This window comes from Phoca vitulina, unplaced genomic scaffold, assembly GCF_004348235.1.
Source record: "Phoca vitulina isolate PV1807 unplaced genomic scaffold, GSC_HSeal_1.0 scaffold30, whole genome shotgun sequence".
Taxonomy (NCBI): Eukaryota; Metazoa; Chordata; class Mammalia; order Carnivora; family Phocidae; genus Phoca; species Phoca vitulina.
The window spans coordinates 23,495,469-23,516,567 of NW_022589733.1; the positions used below are offsets into that span (position 1 = coordinate 23,495,469).

Genomic DNA, 21,099 nt, shown 5'->3' on the forward strand with positions numbered 1-21,099 from the left:
CTCTCCCTACCAAGAGGGTTGAGTCCCCCTGGGCGCCTAATTATGTGGGAAAGCCAAGGCAGGCCAGCTTTCTGCACGGGTGGCCATTCTGTCCTCAGACACTACAGCAAACAGCCTGCCTCCCTGCCAGCCCTAAAGGACTTGGGTATATCTGGGGCCCTGGGGAATTAGGTTTACTCTGAGGAGAGGCTGTGATGTTTATGATCACCCTGAATAAAGACACTCCTTGGAGAGATGCCAGTATGCTGTTTCCAGGGAGGGCTGGATGCTATAGGGCAAGACAGGTCCACCAGTTGCACTGAAGTGTGAAGGCAAAAGCCTAAAGCCTCAGCCTCCTCCCACACCCAGAGGGGCGCACACCACTGTCAGGACCCACATGAAAGCATGCACCTCAGCCTCATCTAATCCTGGATCCTCATCCCCCTCTCGGGCCCTTAGCACCAGAAGCTGGATCATCCCAGGGGGAGTTTCCCACAGTGCCAAGGCAAGTAGGGATTACTCCTGGCAAGAACAAAAAAGAACTTTATGAAAACAACCTGGAAGGGCAGAGCACATTTATTCCAAGAAGGTTGCAATCCTGAGAATCAATTGCCCATTGGCAGCGGGTCATGTGGCATAGTCTGTAGTGTTAACGGTTAAGGCCTCTATTAGCAGTGACTGCTCTAAGACCACATTGGCTCATGGCCACAAACAAGAGTAGGGACCCACACCCCTGTTCCCCCTCCCCCATCAAGTCAGCCTAGGAACGAGTGTTGAACAGGAAGTCTCTTCTCAGGCAAAAGCCCGACCTCTAAGGAAGGCCACAGGAAATGCCTCAAAGAGCCTCTTCAGGGTTGGCCTTACCAAGGGACCCCAGCCATCTGCTAAAGCTGGTCATCCTTTTTCCAGGCCCTCATGGAGAGTAAGGAGGCCAAGGCCCAAGGCGGGCCAGAGATCTGTAAAGGCCACATGGGACACTCAGCTTAGGACTCGCCTGTGTCCAGATGGAGCAGAGGCTAGGCCTAGACCACAGTCAACCAGGAGGTCACAGTCCTATTCCCCAGGCACCATCTGTTTCACCAAGCTTCAGAAAGGGCTGGGCCCAAGCTCACGTTGGCTGGCTTCCTTTGGGAGCAGTTCACAAAGGGGTGGGTAGAGAGTAGAAGGCTGACACTCCCATGGGGGAAGGAAAGGTGGGGCTGCTGTAGCTCCAGGTTTTCTCCTCTTACAGAGGGACAAGCCTTCTGGGAAGGAGCATCAGGTTGAGGTCTCACCCCCTAGCAGCTGCAGGCTCAGGCCCTGAGTGTCCACTTCTACCAGGTGGACACTGTAGTTCCCGAGGCCCTAGGAGCAAAGAACAGGAAGTGTTTAGAGGACAGGAGGCTCTAGGCAAGTCTCAGGCCACAAACCTCATGCTGCAAGGTGGTCAGGGGGACTTGCAGCTGTAGCCCCTGGTTAGTGGTGGGCCACAGTGAGGGCTCCTGTCCCCCACCAATTACCACACCCCCAACACCATCAGGTACCTCAGTCTTGGCTAGGACAGCCTCCAGAGCCTCTTTTTGCCGCGGCTCCTTGGTCAACAGATAGAGAAAACCCCCTCCACCTGCCCCTGCCAGGCTCTGGCCATGCACGTGGGGGGCCAGGACATCCATCATACGCCGCACAGCCAGGGGCTCACAGCCTGGAGCCATGAGCTTCTTTTGCTCCCAGTAGGAGGTCAGGCACTGGCCCAGCAGAGGCAGGCTTCCTGGAGAGGGCGCAGAAGGGAGCGGCCTGCCTGAACCAGGATATTCCTTCAACACCCATGTGTAGACCACATGAGGTGCCAAGAGACACTACTTAACCAGTGTCATGGTTAAAAACCTAGGTCCAGTGCTGGCTGGAAACAGGAGTGCTGAAGCCCGACACACAGGGCTGTTTGAAGACTGAAGTGCAAAGAGCAGCTGCATGGGGCCCAATACAGTGTTCAGTCAACTGTGGCCGCACACACGGAAGCCTGATCCACTGACGCTGGAGCTCAGCAACGGGGCTGAGCCTCCTCCCCAGGCTGCTGCCTGCTCGGTGGGGCTGGAGGCCTTCCTCATGGTGCAAGTGTTACCCTAAGATATAGCTCCCACCTAAGTGTAAGACCCTGCAGAGGACAGACAGTAGGTTTCTGTCTCCAGGGGCCTCATACATGGGGCCTGAGGCAAGCCTGCAAAGGGTCCTGGCCTCAGACCCACAGGCAACAAGGTACTCGCTCCTGATGCCCTGAGACCCAGCAAGAAGCACCTCACCTTGGCGGAAGGCTTCAGCACATTCCTCGGTGTGCTGCACCAGGCTGTGGGCGTTCTGCACGACGGAAGGCAGCCGGGCATACCAGCTCCTCAGCACGTCCTGCAGATGGGGCGGGAGGGAGGCAGTAAGGATCTGGGCCCAGCTGAGCCATCTGCCTGCCTCCCTCGTCCCGGGGCCAGGGCTCACCTGCAGCAGATTCCGTGCCAGCCGGGTCTTGCCAGTGTACACGAGGAGCAGGTGGTCACTGAGCTTCTGGACAAAGCCCTCAGGCACAGTGATCTCCTCCACCTCCACCTTCAGTGGCAGCTGAGCCCGGGAGCGCCCCACCTTGATGCCAGGCATAAGGCCACCCACTTGGTCCTGCCAGCCACCTCCTGCAAGCCCAGGGTCCCATCACTTTTGGAGCCTATCTGGCTCAACTTCTGGCTCCCAGCCCCGGCTCCCAGCCCTGCACCCCTGGCAGGAACCAGTGTGGGAAGACAGCTTCCCCCAACTCAGGCTGGGCCAGGTGAGCTGTGCAACTTCTGCCCCCAGACCTGGGAACAGGACAAGCCCAGCAAGGGGAAAGGGGTTCACTCTGGAGCCAAGCTTGGAACTCACAAGGCCTGAGTTGCAGACCTAACTGTAAATGGAATTGGGGTAAAACACATCAAAGGGTAAGCCCTAACGGTAAACTTCTCCCCTCCAGGAGAGATGACATAGGACTTTCCCTGCAGCCTAACAGGCCCCTGCACCCTGTCTTTTCTAATAAAGGGTGTTGATGTTAGAAATCAGCTTTTCAGCATCTCTCATTGAACTTGAAAGAGCTTGTTCACATCTTACTTTAGCAATGAACGGTATGGATCTCTTCCTCTTGCAGCTATATAAAAGTGACACTATTTAGGGGCACCTGGGTGGCTCAGTCGTTGGGCGTCTGCCTTCGGCTCGGGTCATGATCTCGGGGTCCTGGGATCGAGCCCCACATCAGGCTCCTCGCTCAGCAGGGAGCTTGCTTCTCCCTCTCCCACTCCCCCTGCTTGTGTTCCCTCTCTCGCTGTGTCTCTCTGTCAAATAAATAAATAAAATCTTTAAAAAAAAAAAAGCGACACTATTTGAGATAATTCTGAGATAGGCCTTCCATATCTGGGGAAGGGCCTGCAAGAATTGAAGTACAAAATGCCAATGACAGGAAGCATCTGGAACTTTACAGCCAAGACAAGGCGGTTGGCTTTGGGCCCCGAATGTCAAGAACTCTACCAGCACCCCCTCCTTCAGAGCACTCAGCACAGCTTGTAATTATACGTTCATTTCAGCGGTTATTGATTAAGGTCTGTCTCCAATAGACCATAGGACTTCTGAGGGAAAGGACCCCGTTTTTGCTCATTTGCTCATTTTATCCCCAAGGCCCGACACAGAGTGGATACTTAATAAATCGTTGTCAATTGACCAAATGAAGGATTTGAATGGTACACCTCAGAAGGAAAGTGAAAAGCCCCCTCCCCCTCCTTGCTAGTGACTACCCATTCCGGGGTGTGAATCACGGCAATGAAAGGAGGAGGTGGGGCTACAAAGTGGCCGGAGGAGATGCCATAGTCAGGCATCTATCTGTCTTTGCAGCAGCTTCCTCCCCAGCGTCATGCATGTGAGGCCCTGCATCCTGAGGTGACCAGAGCTCCATAGGATCTGGGGTCAGACAAACCTCCAGCTGCGCTCCCTTGTGGATTCCAAGGGGCCACAGTGGTGTGGAGGAGGAGCTAGTAACATTCCATTATGATCAGAGCCATGTACTGGGCCCTCTGCACACACCCCATATAGTAGTGGGGGGCACAAATGACCACAGCCCAAGGGAGGGGCAAGTGGCCAGAAGGCAAGCTAAAAGTTCTATTCTCTATTCCAAACCCACCTCTGCCCAGCCCCACCCTGAGGGACAGCCCTATGTGGGGAGAGAATCATGGGGAATAGCACCTGGTATAACGGGTACCTAATAGGACACATGAAAACTGCAGCACAGAATCTGGCACTTAGTAGGTGCTCCTAAAACATTAGGCCCTTGGAGGTTGAAACATTTCAAGTTGAAAACCAAGCAGAAAGGGTCAGAGTGGTAAGGACACTGTAACCACTTTAAGGAGTAGTACAGTTATGTGGCCGTCTGCAAGTCCAGGGAGCCCCTGCAGAGCCTCGGGGAAATGCCCACGACCTCCCGCCTGCCCCAGGGCAGTCCCATACCTGTGGTGAGCACCTGTTCCAGGTGCAGCACTGCATGGATCAGGGCCTCGGTGCCCACCGCCCGGCCCGCGGCCCTCTGCACAGCAGCCAGGGCTGCGCCTGCCAGGATACTGCTCGTGCCTGCAGGGTGCAGAGGAAGGAGACAGCCATGAAACAGCTCTGCCCAGCCCAGTCCTGCCCCACCCACTCCCTCTGCTGGGCAGAGGCTCGGGGGGGGATCAGAGGTGAGGCCGGAGGTTGGGGATGCAGTTGGTGGGCAGCAGGGAGACAGGACCGGCTCACCAAGACCAGAACCATGGGGCAGCTCCGACCAGGTGTGCAGCTCGAAGCCTCCCCCGAAGGCATGCAGCAGCTGCTCTCGCAGCGAAAGCTTGGAGCCGACATGCACGATCCCCGCACAGATGAAGGTTGCCTTCAGCAGAGCCCCTGTGGAGGGACCAGCAAGGAACTTGGTCTCCAAGGGCAGAATCCGATACCCCAAGCCACCTCCACTACTGCCCAGCCCAGCATGAGGCTCCCCGGGGAACAAAAGCCCAACAGTATTGTAGGCCCCATCTCTAAACCATGAAAGGGCCTCTGGTCTCCCAGCAGAGGCAAATGTGCCAGCCCTACCTCCTGGGCCTATATGCACCTAGGCAGGATGCAGACCGGCTCACCCTCAGGCCAGGCCTCTGTGGCCTGCAGGGTATCCAAGGTTCTGCCCCCATCCCTCAGCTGGACACGAGTGCCATCCCCACCTGGAGATGTCAAAGTGCCCTGACCTGGGGCATGGGGCTGGCAGTAATCCCGCAGGTCATCCAGGCTCCAGCACACTATCTTCAAGGCCATCTTGTCCTGCCGAGGCCCCACTGCCAGCCACAGCTCGGGCTCTGGGATGCGGCGTGCCCTGGCCCCGATGGGCCGGCGGCCATCCACTCGCACGGCCAGACCCAGCACTGCCCCACCGAGCTCATAGGCAAGGGGTGGCGTGTCACTCCAGCCACCTTCAGCAATTGGATAAGACCAAGTGGGTCACAAGGGCTGCCAGCCCAGCTCTGGGGTGGCCACCGTCACCCCCACCCCCAAAGGCTCACCTGAGAAATCCACCCGAGCCGGGCACTCAGCCACCACCCACTGTCCAGGAGCTGGCTGCTCTGCTGGCTCCGTGGACACAAACTGCCGGGCTGACATCACAGCCTGGCGGATGAGAATCTGCCCGGCTCCCTCGTAGTGGCGGGCAGCTCGCACTAGCAAGGCTGGCCTGCCAAGAGGGAAGGGAGAGATGGTGGCATGGAGCCCCAAGCTGGGGGTGAACTGCCTGCGCTTGGGGACCTGACTGCCCTGGGTAACCCTACCCTGGGTAGGAGGACGCCCCTACCTCTCCGTGGGCTTCTACCTCCAAGGATGGCCAGGGACCTCGCAAAGGCTTTGACATCATTAGCACCCACCTGCTCAGCCACTTGTCCCGCTCCTGGGCAAGCGCATGCACACCCCCCGCCAGGTCTCCACACTCCAGGTACGAGAAGGGCCGCATCCACCCAGGGTTGGCAGCTGGCCCGCTCCGTAAGCCTCCTTGGCCCTCTGCCATGCAGCACAGGACATCGGCCACACAGGCCAGAGCCCGGGCTGCCACACCAGGGTCTCCCGCACCAGCTGCAACTGAGAGACCAGGAGTCAGTGTGGTGGGGGAAGGGGCCTGCCCCCAATGCCCTCTGCCCCAGAATACTACTCGGCAATCCCCAAACAAGAGGTCCCTCACACCTCTTCACTTTTGCCCAGGATGTGTCCTTGCCCATGAATGTTCCCCGCTTCTCTGCCCGGAAGAGTTCTTCTCATCAGCCCCATCCCAGATGTGCCTCTTCACCCCTCACCCGGGATATCCACAGTAGTTACGAGCTCAGGCTCCAGGGTCCAACCACCTGGGTTTTAGTCTCAGCCCCACCACCAACCAGCTTAAATGGGGATAATGAGGTGCTGCCCATGAGGCTAAGGCTGAGCCCCTACCCAGTGCGCCTGGGCCTCAAGATGGAGCCAACGACCTCCCAACCCACTGCAAAACATGCAGGGTCTGCCGATGCTCACAGGACCCTGAGGCTCAGCCCCAGGCCCCAGCCTCTCACCAAACTCCCCACTGACAGGGATGAAACTTCCCGCAAAGTTACAAGTACACTTCACTGCATCCCTCCCCTGCTTTAAAGTCTCCTGGCTCCCTAGTGCCCTCAGACTGATGACTCAGAGGGCAGGGAGGGCAGGTGACGGTGGGACTGGCTCTCCAGCACACTCACCGTGGTCCAGCGTGGCCAGCAGGGGCCCAGGACAGCCCTCTCGGACAGCAGCACGGATCAGCGGGCGCAGGCTGAGGTCCTGCCGGGCCTCCAGCACATGCCTCACCTTCCGCAGGGCCTGGCGGAAGAACAGGTCCCGGCGGGAGGCCAGCGTGGCAGCCCGGTCCAGGCACGGCTGCAGCTGCTCCCAGGACAGACGCCAACAGGTCCGCCAGGCCCTTAGGGCCTTGCCCCCATCCTCCTGGGGGTCCAGCATCCACAGCAAGTCCTGGGGCCCCAAGGCCCTCAACGGGTGGAGCATGGGAAAGAGGCGGGCACTAAGAAGGCAACGCTCTGCAGGGGTGGTGTCTGGATCCCACAGATCCCAGTCTCTGATGTGGGGAAAAGGCACATTAGCCGGCGGGGGGTGGGGGGCAGGACGGGGCAACAAGGGCTCCTGCCTGGTCACCAAGCCCTGACTGCCTGTCAGCTGGGAGCTGGCTCATTCATGGGGACAGGACAAACTCCTCCAGAGGCAGCCCAAGCGGACAACTCAGGGAGGGAGGCCCAGCTGCCTTGCCTCCTTTCCCAGACCACTGAACCAAATCCCAAAGCCTGAGCAGAGCCAGGAATTTGGAGTTGCCCGGGAAGATGCTGGGGCAAATCAGGCTGCCCAAAACTACCCCAGGCCCCCGAGATGGTTGGGGGGCCGGGTGCTGCCCTCAGGAGCAGGAGCAACGGCAGGGGTGAGCCGCAGAGAAGCAGCCCCCCTGGCCACCTAGGCCTATGGAGGCCCATCGGGGTCATCCACCTTACCGAACACCTGTCTTCTGAAAGAATTCACTCCAGGACATGTTGAGGTATGTTCCTGTCCCCTGCCTCTGGGGGAAGAGGAGGAGGCAGTCAGGGCCTCCGGGGCCACAGGAAGGGGTAAGGGACCCTAAGGCCAGAGAGGACAGGAAGAGACACGGGCACATACACAAGCAAGTTCTATAACACCGCACCAAGCCCCGGAGCCTCAGTGCTCCTGCCCAGGTGCCGGGAACTCGCAGCGGAACCCTGCTTCTAGGCCCATCCCACCGTAACTGGCTCTGCAGTCCAAGGCAGGTCACCACCCTCTCTGAACCTCAGTGTCTGGCCTACAACATGGGCATAAAAATCCCCAGCCAGCCCGCCACACAGAGCGGACAAGGAGGGAGGGAAAGGCCTGCTGAGACTACTAGCCACACCCTCCTCACCCCCCCCCCCCCCCCCCCCGTCCCTCAGAGAGACTCGCAGTGGTATAGGCACTAGGCTGGGACCCTCGGGGCTCCCCAAAGCCTTAAGATGGGCGGTGAGGAAGGAGGGGTGGACACCTGCCTCCCAGCTGTCCAGACGGCCAAAGAGGGTGAAGACACGGCCGGGAGCACCGTGTAGCTGCACGTGGTGTCCCTGCAGGACGAGGTCATGCAGCTCCAAGCCACGCAGGGCCTTGCACTGCGCCGTGTCCAGGCCACTCACGAGGCAGCCAGGGCCGATGTGAATGGGGCCCTGGAAGAAGAAAAGGCAGGCATCCTAGCACAGCCCTTAGTGCCCCCCCAGCGCACCCAGGACCCTGGCCCCTGGAGGCCTGCCCTCCCTCTGCCCTGCTCTCTGGCCTCACCTGCAGGTGGCAGTGCTGCAAGACGCTCCCAGCACCCAGCTGGACAGGGCCCTCCAGCAGGCAGCTGACCACAGAGCTCCCGGCGCCCAGGAGCTGCAGCTCCTGCGAAGCCAGGGGGGAGGTCGCGAGGGCCCCGGGCCCGGGGCTGCCCAATCCCCCTCCGCGTCCAAGGCCCCCGCCAGAATTCCTGCTGCTCCCCGAGCCTGACGGCCAGCCAGCCCCCTCTGTCCCGGCCCCAGCCGCAGACCAGCTCCCCTCCCGCCTTGCTCACGCTGCTCCCCCAGTGGCACGTTCTGCCTGCGTTCTCCCCAGAGCAAATCTGCACTCAGTGACGGAGGTCCCTCGCCCCAGATGACAGCTCTCCCGGGAATCCCCACCCCTGCCACCCTGAGAGCCACCTATGAACTCTCCCTGCCCGCTTCCTCAGCCCATGGCACTGACCCTGGCCCATCACCTCAAATGTGCCTGTCTCCCCAAGCAGAGCCCGCAGAGAGCGGCTTCTCTAGTCTCTCAGTCAGGCAGACCCGGATGGAGAATCCCGACTTGGCCACCTATTGGCTCTGTGGCTTGAAGCAAGCTACTTAACCTCTCTGAGCCTCCAGGGCCTCATGTGAACAATGAGAACAATCACGCCTACACGCGTAGGTGCTCTGTTCCAAGCACAGGCTATCCCTTCCCTTTCCGGGAGCCCCCAGCCCACCTGTCCGCAGGCACCCCCAGGCACTTCCGCCGGCCCTCCCTCCAGGCAGGCCTTACCTCCACCTGGGAGTGCACTACCCGGGCCCTGGGAGCCCCTGGGAACGTGAGGCTGCACAGGAAGTCACTGGCCGAGCTGGTCATGTAGCTGTAGCTGCCGTCGGGGACACAAGCTGTAAAGATACAAGGACTGACCCCAACCCCGTGCCTGCTACAGCTCCGATGTCTCCCACCGGAAGACACTCTTAATGAGGCCCTGGGAAGGCAGGCACGCCAATGAGCCCACTGTGCCCATGGGGAAGGTGAGATCCAGGGAGGCTCAGCCACCTGTCCAAGTCACACAGCTAGAAAGTAGAAAGACTGGGACTGGAGCCCAGGAATGAGACAAAGGAAGAAGGGAAGAGAGTTATGGGTTCTGGACTAGGAGAGGGGTCATTGTCTGGCATGCACTAGGCCTGCCTGGTCCAGGAGCCAGGGGGCCAGGCAGGCAGCAGCCTCATCCTAGGGGTCCTCACTCCTGTGGTCTCCCCACCCCAGAGAGCCAAGCGGCAGTACCCACCCATGGTGAGGGGCTGATCGCGAAGCTCCCTCCACAGCTCAGCCCGGGCAGCCTGCAGATAACCCACGACGTCCGAGTCACCTTGCCCCATCTCCGGGGGCTGCCCCACCAGGAAGTTCTCCCTGTTCACATTCCGGGCCATGCAGAGCAGGATGTCGAAAAAGAGAGACAGCTGGGGCAGGGGTAGGAAGCACAGCTATTGGGAAGGTTCCTAGGTTGAGCTGGGGCAGTCCCATTCCCAGACACTGGCCCAAGGCCACCCAACCAGGCTGCCAGTGTCAGGGCCTCTATCCAAGGCCTGGGGACCCCAGCCCACGCCCCCGGTCACCTGGACTGGCCGGGCTCCAGAGTCCAAGCCCATGTAGGTGCAGGCATCCAAGGGCGGGCTCACATGGGTGGCCAGGAGGTGCTCGGCAGTCTCCACAGAGAAGAAGGTGACCCCGGAGACCTGGAGAGGTCAGGGTCAGGTCGGGGGGTGGGGATGCTGGGGCCAGGCTTGGGCCTGAGTTGGGAAGGGCATGGGAAGGCCCATGCAGATGGGCCAGGCAAGGTTGGCTGCCATACCAGGCAGGGTACTTTGTCTCTGGACCACTCCAGCACCCAAGCTCCAGGCTTATTGGGAGTGGCTCCCACTCAGGGACACTCAACGGGGACGTTCTGACACCCCCCTCAATTTTCAGGCCTTCCTGAACTAGAGATAGAGAACAAAAAATAGTTCCCTGTCTTCCTCAAGGTCCAGTCCCAAACCCTTACCCAACAGTCCTATCCTTGTCTTTCGTTCTAGAAGGATCCCCCAAGTTGGATTCTAGACTTCCTTCCAGTTCTAGAAGGATACCCCAAGTCAGATTCTAGACTTCCTCCCAACCGCATTCCCCAAATTCCCCACATTCTGGTTCTAGCCTTTCTGGTTTGGGACAAGACCCTGAATCCCAAGGCCACACCTTCTTCAGCTTCTAGCTCTACCGACTCCCCTGAATGCCAGTTCTAGACCTTACTCGGCTTCTGGTTCTAGGCCACCCCAGAATCTTCTGGAAGGAGTGGAGCTCTGCCCTGAGCAGGAAGGCAAACCCTCCCCTCCTCATCCCAGAAGGCCTCCAAAGCCCCCAGCGTGGGTCTGGCAGCTGTACCAGCGGCACCCGCCCATCCGGCCTGGCACACCGTTGTATCTCTGCCTCCGTGCCCCGGTAGTAAATGTCCAAAACGAAGCCCTATGTGGAGCGGGGAGAAAACAGAGTTAGGGAAAGGAGCAAGAGAGGATCAGTCAGGAGGGAAGGGCAAGGTGTTCTCCAAATGAACAGCTAGGATGAAGTCTGGCAGGTCCCAGCGTGCTCGCAGGGACACGAGCGCCGGAGACTCCCACCCCCCGACGGCAGAGGGCAGGCTTTGAATGTCTTCACAGCCCCGAGCACAAGCACAGAACCTAGCACGCGGCCAGTGGCCAGTGCGTGATTCGTGTTTGGCAAAAGACGAAGTGAGCAAAAGGGCTGTTTGCAGGGGAACTGCTCCAAATCCAGACCATGCCAGAAAGTCCAGGATGAGAGGCTTCCCCAAGCATAGGACCAGGAGGCCAACCCAGATGGTTCGGCTGCCCACACCGCTGTCCCAGGGGCACTACCTGGGAGTCAGTAAGGTAAACACCATGGTTCCGGGCATAGGCCGTGCTCCCTGGAAGGGCAATCACTCTGGCTCCCCGGAAGTTGTCCCAGCTGATCCCTGTGAGTCAGGCAGTTAGGAGGTTCCCTGAGGGCCCCAACCCAAGGCAGGGGGCCCCAGCCAGGAGGAGGCAAGAGCTCAGGGCAGGGACATCCAGACACCTTTAAAGGGAATATGGTTTCCAAAGCCAAATGGACATTCCTCTGGGAGAATGACAACACCTGCCCTCCCAAAATTCTTCCACAGAGCCCTGCAGGGCCGAAGGGGCAGGGCGGGGTGTCTCCATTCTCTAGCCAGGCAGACAGAAGCCCGATGGGGGAAGGGAAGCCCGGCCTCTGGGTCTGGGCTTCATGCTCCACATCCTACAGTTTCCCTTCTGAACAGGGCAGCAAGCCAGTCCCAGAGACCAAGTGAAGAAAGGTTTCTGGCTGTGGCTCGGGTAGGCAGTCCCAAGCCTTCTCAGGCTCACCTGGGTTCGGAGGAACAGATAGCAGCATGTCGGTGCTGCAAACCCACACACCTGGTGGGGAGCCTGGGCCCAGCTGTGGAGGAGAGAGAGCCTGTAGCCGGTGGCCTGGCCCGGCCCTCCCTCTGCTCCCACACAACGCAGTCGTGGCCTGTCCAGGAGGACTGGCTGCTGCGGTAACGGGGCCTCCCCTGACCTGTGGTGCTGAGGCTGGTCCTTCCCTCTACTTTGAGGGCCACACCTCTCCACCGGCATGGCCCACACTAACTTCCTGAAGCCCTAACTCTGGGCACCCCCGAAGCTGTTCTTCCTGGCATCCCCTGTCTGCACCAGCGCGGACTGCAGAGCCCGCCGTGCAGAGGGAGAGCTCTGTCTCTCTCTGGGAGGAGGCCCCATGGTCACCACCAGCCTTACCCGATGGCTCATGATGTCCAGCAAGCAGTCCAGGTTGCAGACCACGGCCTCCACCGGAGCCTGGGGGTTCTCCACGGGGAGGCAGGTGAAGGCCCGGCCACAGTCATCAAAAGGGAAATCTCGGCCCTAGGGAGGGAGCGGGGACAGGAGAAAGAACCCTCAGGGCAGAGAGCCTCGGGACACCCTATCAGTGGCACAAGGCTGGAAGCCATCAAGCTAGAAGACTCTTAAAACGTGTTTTCTCAGGCTCCTGGCTGGCTCAGTCAGTGGAGCATTTGACTCTTGATCAGGATTGTGAGTTCAAGCCACACACTGGGTGTAGAGATTACTTAAAATCTTTTTTTTTTTTAAGATTTTATTTATTTATTTGACAGAGAGAGACACAGTGAGAGAGGGAACACAAGCAGAGGGAGCGGGAGAGGGAGAAGCACGCTTCCCACTGAGCAGGGAGCCCGATGCGGGGCTCGATCCCAGGACCCTGGGATCATGACCTGAGCTAAAGGCTGACGCCTAACGACTGAGCCACCCAGGCGCCCCCTTTTTTTTTCTTAAGATTTTATTTATTTATTTGAGAGAGAGAGAGAGCACAAGTAGGCAGAGCGGCAGGCAGAGGGAGAGGGAGAAGCAGGCTCTCTGCAGAGCAGGGAGCCCGATGTGGGGCTCGATCCCAGGGCCCTGGGACTATGACCTGAACCGAAGGCAGCTGCCCAACCAACTGAGCCACCCAGGTGCCCTGAGATTACTTAAAATCTTAAAGTGTGTTTTCTTGTTTTTTTTTTTAATTAATTAATTTTTTTATTTGAGAGAGAGAGCACAAGCAGGGGGAGCAGCAGAGGGAGAGGGAGAAGCAGGCTCCCCCCTGAGCAGGGATCATGACCTGAGGGGAAGGCAGATGCTTAACTGACTGAGCCACCCAGGCGCCCCATCGTAGTTTTTTCTTACAATGTTTTCAATTACATGATTATGGTGAAAAATTAGAAAATGCAGATCTGCAAAAAGAAAACAATTCCTCAGGGATAATAGCCATTGCCCTCATTTTGAGCTGTATCGTTTCAGATTTTTAATTTTTTAATGAGATTATGAGAGGGTGGAGACAACAGAACTTAACACACACACACACACACAACTACAATAAAACTAGGGGAAAAGATTGGGAATTATATCAATGTCAATACCCTAGCTGTGGTTATACTACAGTTCTCGAAAATATTACCACTGGGGGAATCTGGGCAAAGTTCGCAGTGGCTTCTCTCTGTATTATTTCTTGCATGTGGATCTATACTCATCTTAACCAAAATTTCAATTACAAAGGGCACCTGGCTGGCTCAGTTGGTAGAGTGTGCGACTCTTGATCTCTGGATTGTAAATTAGAGCCCCAGGTTGGGTGAAGAGACTACTTTTTTAAAAATCTAAACAAGGAGTGCGCCTGGGTGGCTCAGTTGGTTGAACGTCTGCCTTCGGCTCAGGTCATGATCCCAGGGTCCTGGGATCGAGCCCCGCATCGAGCCCCGCATCGGGCTCCCTGCTCAGCGGGGAGCCTGCTTCTCCCTCTCCCTCTGTCTGCTGCTGCCCCTTCTCGTGTTCTCTCTCTGTCTCTGTCAAATAAATAAATAAAATCTTTTTTAAAAAAAAAGCTGAGATCATTTTATATAAACTTGTGTGGCTGGCTCTTCCCAGTAAACAATGAAAACACATTCCCTGAATGCTCAGAGTGAGCCAGGCCAGGCCCCGGTTTGGTATTTACGTGGATCATTCAACACTTCCACATGAAGTAGAAATTGTTGCCATCCTCATTTTACAGCTGAGGAAACTAAGGCCTAGAAAGAAAGGGTCAAGTGACTTGTCCAAGGTCACAGAGCTGTTAAGTCTCTTTCCAGGCCAATGCATACAGTTAGCTGGACTTTTAAATCACTGTCTAAAGTTTTGCTGCTTATATTCAGCCTGTTTCCTACTTCTGGACACTTGGATCAATTCTGATTCTGATTCTTCTGGATTGCACAATAAGCACCTTGCACAAACACAAAGATAGAACACCTATCTAACCCCAAGGATTGATGGTTCCAGCCTTCAGCATGGCCCTCTACTAACCATGTGCAGGATGAGGATCCGGGCTGAGTGCAGGACATCAGATGTCACCACCTGTCAAATGTGGAAGAGCCCTGTGGACAGAAGCCTGGGCAGATGGCACCCAAGGATGTTCTCCTCTTGTCCAGGGAGAGACCCCAACACAAATCCACTCAGGTACGAAAGGAAGAAAAGACAGTCAGGACCAATGGCCGTAGGCAGGCAAGGGGCAGCCCTGGCCCCTCCTGGATAAGGGAGCCTAGTGGCCCTCCACCTGGACCACCTCTCCGCCCCTATATTTTAGGGGAAGCTATAGGCAAGAATGTGGGGCTAGCTGGGTGACTTCACGGTAAGTCAGCCCCACAGAAACTACAGAGTGGTGGCCTCCCCTTCCAGTGCCACCTCCGTCCCTGCGACCACCCTCACTCCCTATGCCAGGGAGCCATGAGGGCAAGGTGACCGAGTGAAGAGGCTGGGGGGGGGGGCGTGGCCCCAGTGGGAACACTGACCCCTGTGCGATGCACCAAGCGGGCAGCTCTATCCCAGTTCCAGCAAACAGTTGCCATGGGGGAAGGAGAGGCCAGGAGAGCAAGATGGAAGTTTTCAAGAGAAGCCAGAAAGCCTAATTTGGAGATCCTGGCGCCGATGTTCTAAAACCACTAGAAAGTCTGGCCCTGACTTCTGCCCCGCCTACCCCACCCCCACCCCGCCACCCTGATGAGTCTGCCCAATCTACAGGTACAGAAATTAATACCAGATGCTGAACTGGCCAGGTGACGGAACCCCAAAAGAGCTGGTGACTTGGAGACAATCTGCTGGAAGCCCCCATCGCTGTTCTGACCAGGACGTGTGCTGGAGGAGGGCGCTCCGGGAGCACTCACCGTGAAGCCTGCCCGGGCACTCAGGTGTTCGGCAGCCACCAGCAGGGCATTGAGGGTGGCTCCCCCGCTGCCCACACGCGTCTCAGGGTCCTCCACAGCCAGTAACAGCGTCCCGGGCGGGATCTGCTCCCGCTTCTGGCGCACCTCCAGCTCTGGGGTCAGAACATAAGCTGGGACCGGCGCCCAGCCTCCCCACCCTGGTCCAAAGCATCTAGAGCAAATCTACTGAGAGTCCCTATTTTCCCTTGACTCAGGAGCTTCTTTTTCATTGAGGTATAATTACCTATAACATTCTATTTGTTTCAGCTGTACAATGTCATGATTCAATATTTGTAAAAAACAAAAAAACAAAAAAAAACGGAATGCTTCACAAATTTGCACGCCATCCCCGCAGAGAAGCCATGCTAACCTTCTCTGTGTGGTTCTAGTTTCAGCATTTGAGCTGCCAAAGCACTTAGTAGCTTTTCATGGAATCGCTTGTTAGATCTTCACCCAACTCTATGAGGTAAGTACAACCAGTCTCATTTAACAGATGAAAAAAACTGAGTCTCAATTAAATGACATGAGGTGTCTTGGGGTCACAAGGCCAGAAAGAAGCAGAATCTGGGCTTGAACCCAGGTCTTCCTGGCTCGTGGGGCTGTAAGGTTATGATGGGGAATCTACGTCACAGGCAAAGTGGGAAGGGAGGGTCCCTTACCTCTCTGGAAGACGTGGACACTATCCTTGTACTGGCATGTCAGGATGATGACTGTCCAGTCGACCCCCTTGGGCTGCTCCATTCTGGCCAAAGTTGAGGGGCTCCCTGAGGCAGAGATAAAGGTGTGCGTGAACTTTTGAAAAAAATTATCTTACCCTAAAATTGATTCCTTCTGGTACACAGTTCTATTAATTTTAACACATGTATAGGGGCACCTGGGTGGCTTGGTCAGTTAAGTGTCCAACTCTTGATTTCGGCTCAGGTCATGATCTCAGGGTCGTGAGATGGAGCCCCTGCTTAAGATTCTCTCTCTCTTTCTCCCTCTGCCCCTCCTCCTCCCTCTCTAAAAAAAACTCAAAAGACAAAAAAAAAAAAAACAACCAAAAAACCAAAAACAAAAAAACCCAAAACCCACATGTAGAGATTCTTGTGTCTACCACCACTTTCCGTGCCCAAAACAACTTCAGCATGCTATCCCTTTGGGCACACCATCCCTCACCATCCATCCCTCACCCCTGACAACCACACTGTTCTCCGTAGCTATAGGTGGGCTGCAATCTTTTGAGATTGGCTTCTTTCACTCAACATAATGCCTTTGAGACTCATCCAAGTTGTGCATATCAGTAGTTCTCTCTCTCTATTCGCCAAGCAGTATCCCATTGCATGGACTGGCATCCATGGTCTGTTTCTCCATCCACCCATCAAAAGACATCTGGGCAGTTTCCAGGTTTGGGGAATCATGACTAGAGCTGCTACAAACATTTGCGTGCAGGCTTAGTGTGAACATAAGACTTCATCTCTGCCAGTGTATACCCAGGTATGGGATCATTAGGTTATATGTAAGTGTATCTTTGACTTTCTCAATCTGGATGCATGTGATTTCCTCAGGAGAGGAAGTGAGGGGAGCAAGGTGGGGTTGACAGCGGGTCCCACCTTAAAGCAAAGGGCTGCCCCTCCTCATTCAGTTACTGGCTGTGAGCTAGGGGGGTGGGAGGGAGGGAGGTTCTAATCCTGAAGCCAAGGGCAATTCCCTGGAGAAGGGAGCAGCTGTGGGAGGGGTGCACCACCTGTTCAAAAGGATAAGGCAGGGTGCCAACAGTGCCCACTACAGGGACCTCAGAGGGGATCTCCCCTCCCAGAAGCTCCAAGCCAGAAGGGGGCTGCAACCCACCTGACAGTCATCTTCCTCTAGGGCACTCTGAGCAAGTGAGGGGAAAGTGGGCCAAAGCTATGGCTTTGCCCTCTCCTATCCCCCTCAACATTCACCTCCTACCAGATGGGAAATCAATCTGACTCCAGAGCCCCCAAGACCATCTGTAGACAAGTCCTCAAAAGTACCCTGGCATCCACCTCTGGCCGGGGTCCGGCTGCTGTCCTACAAAGCAGCCCACCCCCACCTCTTCTTCTCTCTGACTTCCAAAGCTCAGCATGGGGAGGGATGATGGGGTGCCCAGAGTGTGTGTCCAGTAGTTAGTCCACGCTCCAACTAAGAGCCAGCAGCAACAGCATCTCTCACACCAGACTCTGATGCCATCAAGCCTATGGTTAGGGCTGACAGTCACCACCACCTAGCAACACCCACACTCCCACCAGCTTTCAGGGAGAGCCTCCACCACTAACAGAAATTGCTCTGTTCCCTGCTAAGCCCAGGAGGGAAATCTGAGCTAGAGATCTTGGCCAGCCACCTGAGGAAAAAGGTATTCCCCAGGATGTCCATCTGGACTTTCCAGTAAAGGAGCCTTGTGGGATTCCAGCTTGGCCACAAACTCACTGTGATCTCCAGCACCCTAACACTCTCAGGCCTCCTGTGGCAGAGAGTATAACTGACAAATGCCCCCAGCTTATTCACATGGAGGCCACGCTTCCCACCAACTGTTCCCAACCAATCAATGACTCCATGTGCAGCAGGGACATGAACACAGACCCATTCCTGCAAGATGGGGATCCTCTGACAGGCAAGCTTGGCTCCTGGAGTTCCCATCAACCCAAGAGAAATTTGTCTCAGAACTGCAAGGCAGTCAAACATCCTTCCTACCCTCCCTCCCTCCTTCCCTCCCTCCCTTTCCTTCTGGTGCTCCTTCATAGGCAGCAGCCTGATAGCTCTCCCTGTCTCTGCTAGCTCCCTCCCCTTTTTCCCCCTTCCCCAATAAATCTCTTGCAAGTTTAGTCCCATCTTGGTCTCTGCTTCTCCAAGGACCTGAACCAAAATGGGGAGTATAATATCATCCCTCTCTTGGCACCTTCAAAGGAAAAAAAAAAATCACTGTAAGAACCTTTAACTTCATGTCAGGGAAGTACTATCTTTATCCTCAAAGATTAAGAAACTGAGGCACAGAGAGATTAAGTAACTTGCCCAAGGTCACACAGTGAGCAAGAAGCACCACCAAATTTGAACCAGACACTTTTCTCCAGAGTCCATTCTCTTAACCACTACACTGAACCTACTTTGTGGGAACAAGGAAAGAACAAAAGGAGTAAATATATGGAAAGTGCTCAGTGTATATTAGCCATTATGATAAAGCCTAAACAAATACAAGATGATAATGAAATGAGGATAATGTTAATGATAACAGCCGCTGGGACTGAGCTCACCACTCTGGCCCACCATTAAGACATTATGATTTTTCGTCCTCACAACATCCCTGCAGGGTTAAGTATTATTATTTCCACTTTAAAGAAGCTAATGGATGCTGCAGCCATGACTGGGAGCTGGGTCACTCCAATTCTTATTCAGGTGATGGTGGTAATGATATTTGATCCCAAGCAAAGGTGCTGAAAGGGAGCAAGGAAAAAATGTCCCAAGGAGGGTCCAATGACCCAGGAAATCTGAGCCCAGTCTTGATCTCAGCATAGTGACTGGGAGACATGGACAGGTGACAGATCATGACCAGAGGGAGGAGGGCAGGCCTATCTGGACTGCACCCTACTAGAGACTTAGGGCAGAAGAGCAGTCCCAGGCTGAGAATCAGCCCTCAGGGCTCTGTTCCCATCTCTGCCTCCCTATGTGTGGTTTTGAACGGGTTACCTAACTTCTGCAAGCCAAAGACACCAACCTCTCAGGACTGTTGCCAGTATTAAATAAAATGGAAACGATGTGGCATACAGCGGGCGCTCAATGAGTGGTAGTTCTCTCCAACAGGGAAAGGGAACAGGAGAGTTTAACTTGACCCTGAAGCCAGTGGGAGTAAAGGCTCTGAAATATTCTCCAGGTCAAAGATGCCCCCAAAGATGAAAAAATCAGGGAAGGTCTAGGGAAATCAAGCCAGGCAAAGCAGTATGACTTGCCAGATCAGCCAAAAGGGTATTTTATGATAACATAAAAGGTGGAACGATACTGGTGGTTAAAGCTCAGGGAGTGCTTTCTTCAGGACCAACACCAATGGCAGTGCAGAATCAGCTCACATGACTCACGCAATAGTCCTTTGAATTGGATCTTATCACACACATGATATAGATAAGGAAACTAGCTGAAAGAGACGAAAGAGTCTGCTCAAAGTCGTACACAGATGTACAGGCAGGCCAGGTGTGTCCAACACCAAAGTTCATGTTCTTCATCACCCTGTCGGAACAAGACATCTCTCCTGCAGTCTATGCCCTGTCATACCTGACATTTACAGAAAACTTAGAAAAGAATACAGAGCTCTATTCCAATATTCTGCCCACTTTCAATAACACTTCATCTACTGAGGCCACGTTTAATGTCCTCGGCCAATTTTCCCCATCTCAAAATTGGATAGGGAACGGCAGCCAGGGACAGAATAAAATAATAAAACCTCTTCATATATGCTTTTTGAAGAGCGATGGTGGCAGGGATTTTGCATTTTAGAACTTTAAAGGTACAAAAAAAAAACAAAACCAGGCTCATGAAGGGATCTGATTTGCCTTCTGGATAATAAAAAGACAGACAGAAGTTGACTGGCAGTAAAATCACTTTGTAAATTATACAAACGCCCTGTAATCGAGATTTGTGCATAATGATGAGCCCAGATGGGGTAAACTAAGGCAGGAGACAGGGCCTCAAAGCAAAGTCAGCAGTGCTGGCATCCAGAGCCCCACCTGCCTCAGGGCTGAAGGGCCTCTGGGGCCCATATCCACCCCCACTCCCCCGCCCCCCCCGCTCCCCCCGCGTCCCAGGCGTCCCCAAGTGCCTGGCACTGGCCAGGTCCCGGAGCTCCCACTGAAAAGACCCAGACCAAAGGGTAGCAGGACCTGCAAACTCCCCCTACAAGCAGTGGACGCCCAGGGGCGCCGGCAGAGTTCTCGAACACTCTTCCCTATCGGGAACCGGGAGGAGGCCACTGGCCCAGCTCGGTCCTGCGGGTCCGAGTGCCTGGGCCGAAAAACAGTGGGAGGGACTAAGGTGCGCGAAGCAGGGACCCGCACGGACCGACGTACCTGCCTCAGCTGGGCTTTCGGCGCCGCCGGCTTTTTAACGCGGGACTGCTTGCCCCTTCGCGGCGCACCCTGGGAAATGTAGTTTCACCCCTCCGTCGGTCCTGGCTTGTCCTCCCCAAAAAACTAACTCCGAGCTCTTTATTGCACGGGTACGCAGATCTGGTGAGGGCAGCGCTTTCCTAAAGGGCACGTGAGTTCAGATGGAGAAAGGAAGTGAGAATAGAAGGGGGCTCCGTTGCCCAGCAAAACTACAACTCCCAGAGGAACGAATGCGTCTTAGAGACGCAAGCTCGTTTTCTGGGACTCGAGGTTTCTCGTTTGGGGTTCTGTTTAGCTCCTTAGCCTGGACCTGGGGCAGCTGCTTTTCTCGGAAGAAAATAAAATCCATTGAGGGGTGGGGGGATAGATAACAACAGCTGTTGCCCGAGCCTAAGCGGCTACTGTTGGATTGACAGTTGGCTAGTGCTTTCGCGGGTTTCATTACATGGGTCCTTCCGGAAGAAACTTTCCAACTTTGCAGTAGGAAGAGGATCTGCGGAGCTTTTGGAAAAGTTGTGAATGGCAGCATTGTTTGTAATAGCGAAAAATTGGAAACACCTTTTCTCTAGGGTACATCCATGCCATGGAATACTATGCAGCAGTTAGAAACAAGGAAGTAAAACTGTGTGTACAATAGGGAACAGTGCTCAAGATATTTTGTTAAGGGGAAAAAAGTTGTAGAACCGTATATACAGGAAGCCACTCATGTCAAAAATAATGTATATGGACACGTAGTATTGTAAAAGTATGGAGACTGCTAGGGATGGGGATGGGGAAGGAGAACTTGAGTTTCATCGCTATTGTTTGAATTTTTCTTACAAATATGTATTTTCTGAATCTACTGTGGTCAGTAGGGAGCCTGAGAGGCCTTGGCATCAATCTCAAAGA

At 55.4% G+C, this 21,099-nt stretch overlaps 1 protein-coding gene and 1 non-coding gene across 8 annotated transcripts; both read right to left on the bottom strand.

Moving 5' to 3' along the window:
• Positions 1-380: 380 nt before the first annotated feature.
• FCSK (fucose kinase) lies at positions 381-20,338 on the bottom strand. 7 transcript variants are annotated; one of them, XM_032424288.1, is made up of 24 exons: positions 20,173-20,338; positions 15,778-15,882; positions 15,080-15,231; positions 14,223-14,273; positions 12,135-12,260; positions 11,724-11,796; positions 11,217-11,314; positions 10,729-10,809; positions 9,930-10,049; positions 9,602-9,773; positions 9,103-9,215; positions 8,347-8,448; positions 8,064-8,234; positions 7,521-7,585; positions 6,726-7,096; positions 5,889-6,099; positions 5,535-5,701; positions 5,223-5,444; positions 4,744-4,887; positions 4,462-4,581; positions 2,443-2,630; positions 2,256-2,355; positions 1,503-1,726; positions 1,097-1,323 (listed from the first exon to the last, which is right to left on the bottom strand). In XM_032424288.1, the coding sequence occupies exons 2-24, from the start codon at positions 15,857-15,859 to the stop codon at positions 1,237-1,239; spliced, it is 3,240 nt and encodes a 1,079-aa protein (XP_032280179.1). In that variant the 5' UTR covers positions 15,860-15,882; positions 20,173-20,338; the 3' UTR covers positions 1,097-1,236. The 7 variants fall into 7 exon arrangements, with proteins under 7 accessions (XP_032280176.1, XP_032280175.1, XP_032280179.1 ...); XM_032424286.1 differs by having other exon boundaries at positions 1,218-1,323; positions 2,256-2,630; XM_032424287.1 differs by lacking the exon at positions 1,097-1,323 and having other exon boundaries at positions 1,340-1,726.
• On the bottom strand, positions 15,431-15,533 carry LOC116644787. Its single transcript, XR_004301823.1, has one exon. It is a non-coding gene; the product is annotated as a U6 spliceosomal RNA (small nuclear RNA).
• Positions 20,339-21,099: the final 761 nt, after the last annotated feature.